Below are 15,531 nucleotides of genomic sequence, written 5' to 3' on the forward strand. Positions count from 1 at the left end.
CATGTTGCCAATCGAAGGAGGAAAGGACGGCCTCTCCTCTTGTTTCCTTCCCGGTGAAATTATTACGAGAGGGCGAAGGGAGAGACGGAGAAAGAGAGAGAGAGAGAGAGAGAAAAAGAGAGAAGGAGCAATCGATATTCCGCTGGTGATGGAAATCCTCGGACGGATTTTTTTCGCGAAAAGGCACGAGCGTGCGCGCGCGCGTGTTCGCGAATAAATCGAAAACCGAGACTCGAGTGTTGTTCATTCGCAGCCGGTGAAATTGAAACGCACCGACGATTCAACTTGGCGCGATTCTTCGGACGTGATTAATCGCCAGGTCGGAGTAAAAACGCCTCGGGATCATATTTATTCTTTAAAAAGCCGCCACCGTCGCGTTACCTGGCACGGGGAACGCTTCGCGCGAAGAATCACCGTGAACCGGAGGATCACGGATTAAACGAGAATCTCATCGGCGGGATGAAGGGATAAAAAGAGGTCTAAAGGGCACATACATAGAGGAGGGTCGAAAATTGGCGGTAGGAGAGAGAAAGAGAGATATATATATATATATATATATATATACTCACCGGTAATGAAGAGCGCTTCGACGACAACGTCACTGACCATCGTAGGCCTATCGGTGTTGATGAAGCTCGCGTTATAGGGAACGATTATTGCCACGTAAAAGGTCGCGATGAGTATCAACCAGTCCCAGCAGGATTTGAAGCCGCCGTAATGGCTAAGAATAAATTGCGACTTTTTGATCGCTGACGTTTTGTATTCCGGTAAAGGCGGTGCAGTGGAATGCAGAAGCGTCTAGAAGGATACGCAATGTAAAAGAAAGAATTTGTCGCACTCCCGAGCGCACGTCGCCGGATTTCCTCTCGCCCGTCACCTCCGTACGGCGTGCGAAGATTATAAAAATATTATTTAAAAAAATTACAAGATCGTCGACCATCTACCTTTCCGGAAATTGATATGTAAAATATACACTTTTCGATAATGGTTGAAATATATGACAGCTAACCCGTAAAATTTAGCAGTATTATATTTTCGAAATTCTAGTATTTATGTTGGTGGATACTAGAAAATAAACACTTAGCACAGATTCGTCGAGCTTTTTCGTGTTGTATCAACCATTATCTTTCTAACAGTACCCAATCACGGATCAACTACCTTAAGCGTTTCTCTCCTTCCCTTTACCGAGGGAAATTCTCGGGTGCGAGTTTACGTAAATATGCAAATTTCCGTCCGAAATGCAAAGTGATTCGAGAAGAGGCCGAAACAGCGAAGAATGGAACGGTTGTTTGCTCGGTAAACAAGCTGCCGGATAGTACGCATCGTTATTATTTAAGTCGAGTCGCGGACGCGAAGCGACGCGTTAATTATCGACCCGCCCGGACGCGAATTGCATATTGCGCTCAATGAACTCTCATGATCGATTAATTACCATTGCCCATTAAATTTAACCTTCGTCGTGAGCGAGACGGCGATCGTATCGCAGGGAGTGAATAAACGTACATTGTTTAGCTTAATTTTGTGCTTATTGTCCTGCTTGTAATGGCCCGACAGTTGATAAAGGACGGCGCGACTCCTTCTTCTACCGTAATTGGAAGGCGGTGCCTCAGGGTCGATATTGCCATTCGAGTCTGGAATTATAAATTGAGCTATTACCGGACGAGAGATTACACATAATGACATGGAGATACGAGAAGCGACTCCGAAAGGAATAAAAATCGCGCAGGATACGTTAACTAGAGAGGTAAGGCAAATACGTGCGCCTTTCAGGCGAGGAACTGCCGACGAAAACGTGATCTCCTCCTCCGGCTCATTTTTCATTTCTCGCGACTTGCACAGCCACCAAACCGTGAAACCGCTACGTTTCTCTACGTGTGATTTGCAAAAATTCGCAGAGTGTACAAATACACGCAACAAACATAATCTCTTCCTTAATAATAACGAACTTTGCACTCGGTGAGTTGCTTCGTGTTACTACGTGAGTGTCCTCTACGAGAAGTTCGTAACCGATCAATCCTCCCTGATCGCATTCGTGATGATAATATGGAAGAAAATTCGTTTTATCACAGATCAGAAGTAACGTTTGCTTTTGGAGATGGCGCGACGATAATAAGATCGTAAATGCGTTCTGCAAAATCAATAATGCAATTAAGCTCGAATTTTGTGAGAATTAAACCTTAAATATTGCATTGTATTAATGTGATATTAAAATTGGCAAATATAATTTAATACACACACACACATATGATCGTCATATATATGTGTGTAAATTTAATATGTATAATTATTAAATTTAATATAATAAATGTATGATATTTACAGTAAATTATTAACGCACAATCGCGCAGTATGGACACGATCAGAAAGACAAGACCGAAAGCCAAGAGTTGCGCTCTCGCGCGTTTCTCCAAATGGTGTATTGATTATCCATTCAATCGATGTTCGGTTACAAACTCCGTCGTTGCAAATAATGATATTGTTATATGCAATGTTATTGCAAATATGATATGTTGGTGCAGCGTGTTGCGCGGTGTTCGAAGCGTGAAACGTTACACGCGTTGTGTGAGGGGGAAATACGAAAACAGAAAGAGACGTATGGAGACAGAGACAGACAAGGCAAAAAAAAACAAAAGAGGCCGATTCCTACCGGATTCCGCGATGCGAGAAACACCGTTCTCGAGAAACGCTCGAAAATTCGAGTCGCACTTCCGACGGTCCCCGCGAGGGAAATCGATCATCCACTTGCGCGTTATTTAGCAGCGAGAAGCATGGTTAGAACTCACCACTATCGTGCAACTCACAGAGCTGAAGGTTCTTCGTATGCGTGATGTCTTTGTGCGAGGCCAGGAACAGAACGACGTCACCCTTCTCATTTTTTATCGGAACAATGTCGAGTAGGCAATCGAATGGGCTCCCTGCAAGCCGAAAATCAACGATACGGTTTGTCAAGCTCGAGGGAGAGACAGGATTAAGATCGAGATCTCGGAATAATGCCAGTTTAAAAATAGCAACTGTTCGAAATGTTCACCTGTAATACAATTTCTATTTTCGGTGATGATATTTCTAATGAAAACAATTGTTCATTCGGAAAGGAGAACATTGCGCTTAAATATTTTAATAGTATATAATTTAATTCAGAATTCATATTCATCAGCCAATATTTCAGTGGACTGTCGCCCACTTTCGTCCTGTATGCAGGATTCACTAAGGCCTCGAAATATCCATCCCAGAATTCAGCCTATCAGGATAAAAACAAACTTATCTTAAGTTTACTAAACTTGACTAGTCATATTTCAATCCAACTTCAATCCTAATCCGCAGTCTGATACGGGCTTTACGAAGATTCCTGTTCAAACATCGATACAATTCAATGTCGAAATACAAAATATTGATATAAAATATCGATAAAATAAAGCCCAAAAGTATCGAAATTTGAAATATCGCTCGCCCCCGGTTTTTATTTCGCAATAACGCGCAATCCGACGTTTTTGTTGAACGCGAGCGAACGAGCGTGCGCTGCGACGTGACATACGTGAGCGCGCAAAAAGAGGAATTAGTTGAGCGAAAATAATATCCAAGGTTTTAATTGGACGGATTTCCCCGTCACTGTAATATCCCGGCGCAAGATGAACCGAAAAAAATAGGCGCACGTTGATTAAATCGCATTGGCTTTTGTGCGGTTGACAAACGGGGCGAATTACTGGTCGTCGTCGCCGTGGAAATGAATTCGGATGTCAATTCGATGTAATGATGCAAAGTGTAACGCGCGAGGCGTCCGATTATCTTCGCCCCGTAGAATAAATTCTTGTTGCAGCACGGTGAGAAAAAGGAACGAGAAGAACACCTTTCGCCGGCGGCGGGATTGCTTCATTTAGTTTTTCCTTTTTCCACATTTTTTTCTTCGCTTTTGCACCTTTACTAAGCTCCCTTGGAAAATATCGAGTTTCTCAATATCGCTCAACCCCGAAGAGCGTAACCCGATACTACTCGCTTCTAGGCTACCGCATCTTCTCGCGTCTTCTCTTATATATGTACGAGGTTGTTCGCAAATTCGCAATTGTCACAATTCCGCGCAGCCTCGCCGCGTTTTCTTCCTCAGTTACACATATATTTCGTATTGTTTAAATTTTAAGATGATCAGTTACTGCGGGTAGAAATAATACAACTTGTAAATTTTAACGTTCAAAGTATCACCATTAATATTCATAAAAATTATCAGCTTTTTTTAATCAACACTGATATATAAATTGTATTATCCTAATATTTATTCACATTGATATCGACTACAAAATATTGAAATAATAAACACAATATACCGAATTAAGTAAGCAATTATATTAAAAGGACTCGAAATAATATTTCATTTTTAAATTATACACGAAAAATATTAAATCACTAAACTGACGTATAAATATAACACACGAAAATATCACGAAAATGGTAACGCATCAGCTCTATATTAATTTTACATTTAAATAATAATCAAAGGTTGGTAACATAAGAAAATTTCAACATTTAGATACCAAATTTTACTGTGCAAAGGGTTCTTCCATAAATAAATGTTATTATTATTATTATTATTATTATTATTATTATTTTCTACGTTGGAAGTTTAAATATTCATATTTGAAGATTAAAACGATAAAAATGTCCACAGTTAGATATACGTGACCGGACATTAGTATTTTTGTCCAACTCGCCTCGGATTTTGGGATATTGTAAAGAAACGCAAATTACGCGCATTGCTGCGATATGTCGTGAGCGATACGCGTTGTAACGCACCCGTGAAGATACGAAAGAGGGTGGACCCCGCTCGTGAGCAGATTCGAAAGCGCCCTGTCATCTAGTGTATCACCGGATGCTGGCTCACCGTTCTTTTTGTAAAAGACAACTTCCATCTTCAGTTCGGTCTTGCTCTCCAGACTCTTGTCGATCATGGCCTTTTCCTCCTCCTTCGTTTCCGGTCCGTAGAGGAACTTGCAGGCGCAACCCTTCTGCATGATTTGCGCCCGCGCGAATCCCGTCAGCTCGCAGAAGCCATCGGAGCAGTAGACGATCGGATAGATCGTCGGCACCTGCGCATTTCCCAGTACAAAGTTGCTGTCTGTGAACAGAAACAAAGAACGACGAGTTCCCAGAATTAATTGATTCCGTGCGGGCAGAATTTTCGCAAGCGTGTCAACGTTCGGAGAATTTCTTTATTCATTCATTGATTAAAGCGGGAAAACAATTTACTACGCCGGCGAAATATTTTTTCCGTGTGGCAAAGCAACATTTTCAAACCGAATGATATATTAAATTACGTCCTTGATATTGAACAAAGCCAAGCCAAACGAAATGCGTACATCAAATCCAAAGAAATCTTTCCCTCTGTATGTATCTAGAGTTAGAATCGCAACTTCCGCGAGGAAAGTCGTACGCGGCGCGCGAGAAAAATCGCTGGGGCGCTTCGAGAGCCTCACCTTTCCGAGCGAATGCGCGAGATTCTTCTAAAATTTCCTAAGCTGCGCTTCGATATAGCGACGCGAACGCGCGGAACAAAGTGATGCGCAAAAATCCCCGCGTCACACATTTTCCCGCATTTCCAGCACGCGCTCCCCCTTTTCAGTACGCTCTTTTTTTCCCGGTGTATTTGCGCACGCTGCATAAGCGGCTTCGTGCGCGCACGTACGCACCTACGCACGTACGTGCGACGCGACGTGAAAGCGTGCCTGAAAATCTGACATTTTCATCAAACGCCCCAAAGGAGAGCTTGCGCGCAGCATACAGCATTCTCCCCTTCGCCGTGTATTTTTAGCCGGCGAACCCTTCACGGTTCAACTTTCCCCATTATTCGTGCTAATTCCCATTTTACGCGCGAGGGACAGTCCTGATCGTCAAACGATGAGCGCCGTTTCCGGATGCTCCCTCCCTCCCTCCCTCCCTACGATCGAATCAGAAGCTCGCGAGCGTCGTAGAAAGGGTCGCGCATAGGGTGAATTACTTGAAAAGATTCGATTTAACAGAACAGACGAACGGAAATAAAAGAACGTGAAAAGGAGGAAGAAAGGGGTTGAAATAAGAAAAAAATAGGAACACCAGCGCGATGCAAGCTCGCGTCTCGACGAGTGAAATTCGCGCGCCGAGGGACGGTGTTTGCGAAAGCGATACGGCTCTCGCCGTCGTGTTAATTTAAGCGCTCGTTTCGCAGCTTACGCGAGGCGCGTGTTGTTATTTCGGAAGGCTCTTCTAGCGAGAGAGATCCTGTTGAGATTGCAACGCCGGAATTTTGAGCGGAGACGCACGCGCCATCGAACGAAGTTAAGTCGCGGCATTTCGCCGAGTCGCACGCGAACGAACGAATTCCAGCGCAATTTCCAGCGTCGATAGACAACGTATGATGAATCGCACAGGCAGGAGGAAGGCGAGATTCGGTATGACGCGCGCTCGAGACGAAGAATTTCAAGGTTAAATGCGACATTAAAAAATAGCATCGCTTTGACCCTTAGAGTGACGTCAGAATCATTGACGGAGCCGGCGACTAATGAACCGCATCGGTTGACGATCACCTGTACGACCGCTTGCATCGTGCGCTTTTCCCCCGGCGTGTCATCAGCGTTTCGATTATCGACGATTAAACCATCGTGGTTATGTAACGTGGAAATGCGACAGCAAAAAGTCGAATCCTCAGCTGTGCGTCTTCGTTGCGTAAGAAGTGACGGTAAAATCGCAAAATTCAGTCGCAACGAAATTACGTAACTTGAATAAATCACTGTAAAAGCGATCGTTGGTCTCCCTTTCATCTTTACGTCGTGAATGTTGTTATATAAATTGTAAATTTTCACAGATGTACTCTCGAAATTGAACACGGAGGAAAATGTTACTTGCACTGCAGAAGGAAAACAACTCAGTTTATCTTTCTTCTTTTAACGCAATGATTACCTTAAACAAGGATATATATTTTCTCGATGTACGCAGTATTGAAATATATTCATCATAAATATTAGGAAAGCTCAAGTTATCGTTTACTCAAAAGAAAAATTTGCCCTCTTTTCAAGATAACCATTATTTGAGAGAAGAAAAGCAAACTGAGTAATGATTTTCCTTCGCAGTATAAGTGACATTTTCCTGTGCGAACGATTATTAATCCTAAATCTTTCATCGTGTCGGTATATCAGTGTTTAATATCATCGTAGTTTTTCGTTAAATATCAAACGTAATTTCGAGATTAAAATCAAACATAAATTTAATTATAAAATTCAAGAGGTCAGGCGCAAACTTCGAAGTGCGAAAGAACAGGGGCTGAAATTGTCAACTTCAATGTCAAGTACCTCAACTTCGGAATACATGTAATCAATCTAATCGCGCCAACAGCCGGATAACATTTCGATCGATACGTAGTCCAAGTTACAGCGAATTTCTAAGTTATTCGCTTCACAACCGCCTCGAAAGCGTCGCCGCCGCCGCCGGTGTCGCCGGCGACGCTGGAGAAAAGCTCGACGGGACGGAAAACCGCGCGTGTGTTAATTCGAAAGTTGCGGCTCGTCAAATCGATCCCGAACTTTTCAACGATTATTAGCACGAACTGCAAATTAGCCGTCGTGGGGGAAGGCCTTGTTACAATTTCGCCTGATCGTCCCTGCGGTATGACACCGGATAATTACGTAGGATCCTAAGGGATTTCAGCAGGCAAATTGCGTAAATTATGTCGCCTCTGGACGACCCGTCAGACGAAACAACTAATTAGTCCGGTGTATCACGGGCGAATCCGCGATCGAATTCGTACACCTGCGGGAAGCCCACGCGTTTTCCACCGCCGTCCGTCCCTCGCGAGCGGCGATCTTCCCACGATTCAATCTTCGTCGAGCGATTTGCGGGAAATACGAGTGACGTCTTGTACCTCGCTCACGGATACAATCGGATTTTTGAGCGACTCTCAAAGAGACAGCAGACAGCGCGAGGATGAGATATCGAACGAGCGAGAGAAACGGTAAACGTCCGAGCGGATCCTCGTATTTTCCCAATGGAAAATTGGATTCGCCCCTCTCGAAGGGCCGACGTACGGTGTGTTTCACAATCTCCACGTGCAGCGCATCGCCACTCCGAGTTGCCGAGTCCCGGAGAGTCGTGGATCACTCTCGTATTTTTTCAAGTGTAAAGAGAAATTCGGGATAGTCCCGCGAGCGAAAATCCCGAACGACGTGGGAGCGAGGAAAGCGCGTTACGAACCGCTCGCGACCTATAAATGTTCTCGTATTCATTAATGCAGCAGCGTGCAGGAGTGGAGCTTTGAATTTCATGGATCATGCACGCGGTTGAAGCTTGCAGTATCGTCGGCGGCGCGTATACACACACAATAGTCGCTAGTTATAATTTATCGACCCCCCCCCCCCCCCCTTCCCCCGCTGCGCAATAGTCGTCGAATGGAGCTTCAACGAAGGGGAGAAATTTTCCCGGAAAAAGTATCAGTAGCCACAGTAACGGCATAAAAGTACCACACTAATCTATCCGCCTCGGTTGAAATATAAGCGTCGAGGAAAGTTTCAAGGAAGCGTGGGAAAACGTGTCCTCGCACCGTCCGCTGGAGATGGAAATCCGAGGATGAATGATTAATTAATCGCAGTGATATATATAACTTCGGATATATTAATATCAATTTATCTCAGTTGCGCGATACGATCGCAGCAGATTTTGCCGTTGGCTCCCTTACAGAAATTTAATACTGAGGATTACTAAGGATTTTATAGTGATTAAATACTGGCAATACTTGAACAATTATTTGGCCAATACCTAATCATTGGTTAATATATTTCAAATTATATGCATAAAAAGACTGTATGTGTTTCTTATTGATGTTGATAATAAAAGTAATAAAAAAAGGAAGAAGGATAAACGAGGGAAAAAATACAAATTCATAGTATTGAATCTGGATGGCCTAGTTGGCGGTCGGGTATTCTAGATGTTCTGCTACCAGGACACTTGCTTGATGCATCTTCAGTATTTACTGTATTTCTACTGCTTTCTCAATATTTAATCACTGCAAATTCAATCATTCTCAGTAATAAATTTCTGCAAGGGTATATTTCATCACTACTGCGCTATTAAGCATTAGCATTTAAGTATTCATGTTAATGATAAGGTAATGTTTGATCTGCAACCCCAAGCACTGAAATATTTGGGATCCCTGCGAGCTCTATAATTTAATCATTACGAATTGCTAACGACAGTATTTCAAATATTCAAAATAAGCATTCGAAATTAATCGAAATATTCAAAATTAATTACTAGCTTAGCAGTAATAAATTTCTGTAAGGATTGTACGACAAGATTTCTCTCGCGACGAACGGATTGCGACGAAGGAAGCTTCGGTGAAACGATTTTCCGGAGTAGCATGTAATGAATCGCGCGGAAAATTGCGAAGAACTACGACGAGAAAAGCGTCTCGTGTCGGCTCAATCTGAGCCATAGCGAACAGAACTTTACTCTTAACAATTCGATTCGTTATTTTGGCGGTTATTGCGGCGGATACCGTACGTTATAACGGGCAGTTGGGCGCGAGCGCGAATTCAATTAAGACGCGAGAATGATTTAAAGCTAATTACGACGAATTAACATGAAAATAGAGAATGGCACGCGATGAGGCGATGCGTCGCGCGCTCGACGCTATCGCCGATACCGCACCCGGTCACGTTCTCGCCATTGTCGTTGGCTCAGGCAGCGTCCACGTGGATTAAAATATACGTGACGTTCGGCCGAAAATAATAATATTACTTGGACGCGCGTCGTCCAGCACCGTGTCAGTCGCGCCGTGTCAATATTTAATCGCGACGCCGCTATCATGGTCAACGCGGATTACAAGAATGACGAGTCCCGAGTTCGCCAATTCAACGACTTTACGCGCTTCGTCACGTTTCGCGGATTTTGTTGCAAGTTAGTAACGAATGTACGACGGGAATTTCACGGTGGTGGTAACATAAAATGAGTTTTTCTCAAGAATCCGTTGGAAGAAATCGCCTTTTCCTATCCCCCCTCTCTTTCGGATTCCGGACACCATAAAATGTCATATTCTTGTCCTACTTTTTCTACTCAAATCGAGACACCGGATGCAATTGTGAGATTGTTTTTGTATATCGTATGCGTAAAGAGTTTTAGCCCAGAATGCAAATACATACACACACATACACTCTCTCTCTCTCTCTCTCTTACGGTCCCGTTTTCCCCCGTTGGTTCTGGCCGGCGGCCAGAAACGTTTTCGTCGAAATTTTCGAGCGTCAACTCGAAAGTTTGCGTCAAATTGGGGGAGATTACGCGACGCTGTGACGTTGTTACGTTGTATTTATCTGACATTTGGGCGGATCTCTCTTTAATGGGACGCTCACATTGTTTTAATACTCACTCACGTGGTCCCCGTCATAATTTATCTTGCCATTTATCCCACACTGTTCGCTTCTCTCTCTCTCTCTCTCTCTCTACCTCTTCTCCCTTTTATGCAGCATATTTCATTTGTTTCTCCTCGTTTTATTTCCGTCGTCCACGACGCCGTCTTTGTTTTATGTTTGTCTCGCAACCGGGGGATTTTTCTCCCGTAAATAAACGATGGTTATAGTTGCGATTAAACAATAATGCGATGTAACTTGGAACACGACTGTGTATTTAATCAAATGGCAACACAATTATATGATAATAAATCATAATCATATGTTAATTAATCGTATAATTGCGTGATTATAATTCGGATTCGCTAATATGGCTCGGGCAAACTCGTGCCGAAATCTCGCGTTCGCGAGATCGATGCGCGAGCGCGTATTCTCGCGCGGTATTCTTGCCTGGTTAAAGTGCATTATCGGCGCGACCGCGGGTCGATATTATATGCATGCAGTCGTCCCGTCGATATTACGGTTATTGACCTAGCCCGAAGAAGCGACAAAGCTCTTTTTCTCTCTCCGGCCATTGTTTTCCGTGCGCCTGCGTTTCCCGTCTCCGCGGCCTCGGCGAGATCCGCGGAGCGCGGATCATAAGCAACGCGAATCCACATCTGCGCCGCACCGATGTGCATCTTCTAAGAAATACCTTCTCTCTCTCGTCTCCCCCTTTCTCTCTCTCTCTCTCGTTCCCTCGATCGCGACGATATAATTTACTGCAAACTTAATTAAGATTTCCGCGAGCGACGCCGTGTTTTATATTCTCTTCATTTAGACCTTCTTTACAAAATCATATTCGATATAATTCATCTTATGTATGTGTAACATACAGAGAGAAAGAGAGAGAGAGAGAGAGGTGAGGGAAAGAGGAGAAACGCGCGATGGAATATTGCATAGTGGAGAATGGCATCAATTTTCATTAAAAAGATTTAATATCGATTTGAGCTCGTTTTAGTTTCCAATCGAGCATTCAGATAATTGCATCTTGTCAACTTATCATTTCGAATTTCACGCCGAGTTTCATTCTTTTCTTTCATGTTATAGTTAAGGTGATTGGTCCATAAATGAATTTTCTTGAGGGATACCGCCGACTGAAGATACATCCCGCTAGTTTGTAAGGATAAGGATATCCAGCTTGATTACACGGCGCGTTGTCGTGTACAAATTCGCCGCTTATCGGGGGTAATTTCGAGGGTGGAGGAGAGATTTATTATATCCACGTGAATTTGTTACGAAACGACCACGGCTTCGGCGGGTGGCGGAGCGCGTGGAAACAACGGATCGGCGGCTTTAATCGAATCTTCGGCGGGCCTCTCGAATTCGAGAGGCGCGAAGACAAATGAAACGTCAAGCGCTATCTTCGTTTCGCGGTTTAGATCGATTCTTTCGCCGCCCCCGCCGCCGCCAATGCGAATCTTTCGAGGATTTCATTGTCACGCGATCTGATTCGTGTTTGCGTACAATAAACCCTAACCGCATCCGGCGGCATGAACACGCACGTAAAATACATCTCCCCGGGTTAGAGGAATGGCGGAAGGGTAAGGTAACCTCTCCTTCGGCGAACCTCTTATAAATAATTTATAAGTATGCGCGCGCGCGGCTTTCATTATTCTTTCCTTCTCTCATAACAATCATATAAATAATATTATTCTCTAACGGCGCACGTTATCACCGTTCGGTTACTAAATCAAGCTACTTCAGGGATAAAACTTTTGTCGAACCCGATACAATCCCCTCTTAAATATCACGATGAGATTTTTCGGGCGCGGCACAGCCGGATGACGGGAGGTCGTAACACTTTTACCTCGACGAGTCTCGCGAAGTAAGTCAAAATATCCAGCACCGAAGTAACATTTTTTAACATCTGTGACTATAACGGCACAATAAAATAATCGTCAGTCGGAAAATCTATCTTTGTAGTAAACCATATTATTGTCAACAGCAATCTACACAAAATTACCTTCCTCAAAAGAAAAAGGTAAAAAAGGAGCCAAATGCATGAATAACCGTTCTTTTTAAATATTTAAAAAAGAAAAAGCGGTGACGTGATTTCGCTTAATAAATTCACGAGTGACCTCCTTGAGGCGCGTCTGAAAATTCGACGACACTAACGGACGAAATATTCTTAAGGCCGTGGCGCACGGAAGGAAAGAATATAAACAGCAAGACTTTAAGCAGCAAGAAAATCGACTAATCATCGACTGTCCTCGGATGACAAGAGGAACAATCGACCGTGATTGGCCAATTTACTTACTCCTTCCGTCTTATTGCTCACGTTTTCACGCGTATGCCACGGGTCTTATTATCTCCGTCCGAGCGCGTAGCTCTTGTCGTCGCGCCGGGATCCGCGCAATTTTCGTCCGCCTCGAACGAAATAACCTCCAGCCGATCGCAGCCAGTTTCATTCGATACTACCCCGACGGGGTCCTCGAGGGGGCGAGAAAACTCTCTCTGCTTCTCCGGCCCTTTGCATTAGAATGCCCTCTTGGCGCGGAATATCACGAGATTAACCTTGGAAACACGAGACCTAACGGGATCCCGCGGCCAACTTTGTCCCTTCGCCACTATTGCGCCATATATTTGCGCTCGGGCTTCTTTCTTCTCTCGCAGGGAACAGAGAAGGCGCACGAGACCGTAGGAAAGGAGGGAGGGAAGGAACGAGGGGGTCACCGATTTGCATTCGTCATATCGCTGATGCCGCTCTCATACCGACCGAATTTTTCTATTCCTCACCGGCGAGCCGGCGCGCATTCAAACGTATTTACATCCAGATAAACAATAACGTGGGGATTTCAAGCGCGAATAACGCAGTTCGGCCGAGGAATCGTTTAACCGATCTGCGTCTCGTCGAAGGTGTCCATCGGCGGGACGGATAATCTCTTTTTTCGCGCTATCGACTTTATATGACTTTATTAATTGGATCGAGTCGTTCGCGAGGAACTCCGGCCTGGTCGTTCTCTAGTTGATTGTCGCCGGTCATGTGTCCACAGAGACAAGAGCAGCTGCCGCTTTAACGCGTCCTTCTCGCGCGCGTTTTATCTACCTGCGTCAGTGGCCGTTATTATTTATGATAAGATAAGCGCCCAACGCGCAGAGCTGGCCATATTTAGTAATCATTATTATCCCCCTCGCGCTTCGATCGATAGTTTCGTCGCGGTCCCTCGTTAATTCACTCTCTCTCTCTCTCTCTCGCGTTCGCGTCGGAAGAAAAAGCAGAAGGGACAAAACCCGCGCGAAGAGACAAAACCCGCGCGAAGGCGAGTTCTCGCCCTCGCAGAAAAGTTGGGAATCGCTGCTCCATTGTAATATATACACATGTACAATGAATTAAACTTGGCGTGAACTTTCATGCTGCAGAATTAATTGCATCGAAACTGTGCGCCCGTAAGAGTAGCGTTTCATGAACTTTGCATATGCGTATACCGCCGGCTCGCTGTTTACGCGCGCGTGCCTACGGTTTTCACGAGTTATATGATTGATGCGCGTTATACGGTGAAATCGTGTTTTCTATTCGGGATTCGGATTCTGTCGCGCCCGCCGGTGGACACCAGCGACAGGCGCTTTAATATCGCCGCGTCTCATAAGTTTATTATTTATTGAAAAAATATACTTTCCTATAACTTTATTTATCTAAGTAATAAATGTTAATTTTGAGAGAAATTGACACGTGATATTACAAATACGGAGATATCATTTAATTTTTATTTCCCTTATTAATGCTTCATTTATGCGTCCAGTTGAGCCATAATATTATTATAAATTATAAATATCCTCTATGACTATGTTTTCAAGACAAACTGGTCAATAATTCCAAAATTTTTGATAATTTTATTATTAGTCTTTAATATTACAATATTTTTCTCATTAAATTCATTAAAATATGGTTCAGAAGAAATTAAAAATAAAAGTTAAAAATAAGATATTAACCCCAAAGAAAACATAAAAATGTCATCTTTAATTGTGAATATCTCAGCTTCCAAATGGCCAATCGTTTTCTAATTGCGCCAATAATATTAGTCAATAAATTTTACCTTTTTTCCCGTGTCCGAAATGAGAATAGGTGTTCTCGAATGATTTTCGTTTGCTGAACACAAATTCATTGTTCATATAAAAATAGCGTCAAAAAAGCAAGAAATCAAAATTGATGTTTCTGACTTCTCTGATGCCATTTTCCTCATAATTATGATAATAGCCAATTAATATTCGGAGTAGCTCAATAACCAAATTTAGATAACGGATTCGTGATTCAACAGGCGAAAGCCATTCGGGAACACCTATTTTCATTCCAAATACAGAAACCTTGTTGAATAATATAATTAGGTCACATTTAAATTTATATATTGTGCAAGTTTCAACGAATCCTTAAAGAACTCAATTTATGTTACTACTACGTTCATATAGGTCACAACAGGGAGAGACGCAGAAAAAAGTAATTTTAAATCGAGAATAGATATATAAGCAGAATATTATCATTTTCTTAGAAGATTTTTAATCTTGAATTGATATAATATATGAAATAATACTCGCATCAATACAAATTCAATCAAGTCAAGACGAAAAATCTTTTAAGAAGATTATAATATTCTTGCTTGTATATAAGAATATCTATATTTGAATCTCAAATTCCTGATTGACTAATCCTTTTTCTGTATACGCATCGCGAATCATATTTGTTTACGGCATTTTTGGTGATTCGAAGTTTAATGAACACCGAAATATCCAGTAAATATCAGCGGGACCGGCGTGACAGTCAATGTGTTAACTCACGTGTTAAATTATTAGTTCCTAAACAAATATCGACAGCTAGCGCATTTGTTCGGCGCATTTTTGTGCGTATTTATTCGATGCGCACATGTCATTAAAACATATTTCACTCTAGTGGAGCAGAAGCGAAGTCGAGTTACGCGCGAAAATTGCAATACCAGGCTCGCGGTGACGAGTTTCGCGAAATATCATCGCGACGTTTACGATTGAATTAAGTTCGACGATTGGCTCAGAGGTGCGTAAGCGCGCACGTGTGACGATATTAATGCGCACATATTCGCTTGATGATATCGCGCCGATTTCTCTCTCTCTCTCTCTCTTTCTCTGCTATTTTATAAAAGCTGCCCATTATTTCGCGCCCGTAACA

The 15,531-nt window shown here is 43.1% G+C and overlaps 1 protein-coding gene across 3 annotated transcripts in view; it reads right to left on the reverse strand.

Moving 5' to 3' along the window:
* Positions 1-15,531, reverse strand: part of LOC106750098 (potassium voltage-gated channel subfamily H member 8) — a 49,124-nt gene that overhangs the window by 19,197 nt on the left and 14,396 nt on the right. For 2 of the 3 annotated variants that reach the window (XM_014630188.1, XM_014630186.1), the window contains exons 3-6: positions 4,871-5,104; positions 2,784-2,915; positions 1,504-1,631; positions 570-798 (exon numbers count right to left, since the gene is read on the reverse strand). In XM_014630188.1, coding sequence (XP_014485674.1) covers positions 570-798; positions 1,504-1,631; positions 2,784-2,915; positions 4,871-5,104 — 723 coding nt within the window. Of the gene's footprint in view, positions 1-569; positions 799-1,503; positions 1,632-2,647; positions 2,916-4,870; positions 5,105-15,531 lie in introns of those variants that run through there. The other variant, XM_014630189.1, reaches the window with a different exon arrangement.

This window comes from Dinoponera quadriceps, unplaced genomic scaffold (genome assembly GCF_001313825.1).
Source record: "Dinoponera quadriceps isolate SergipeBrazil2010 unplaced genomic scaffold, ASM131382v1 scaffold4444, whole genome shotgun sequence".
NCBI classification, from domain to species: domain Eukaryota; kingdom Metazoa; phylum Arthropoda; class Insecta; order Hymenoptera; family Formicidae; genus Dinoponera; species Dinoponera quadriceps.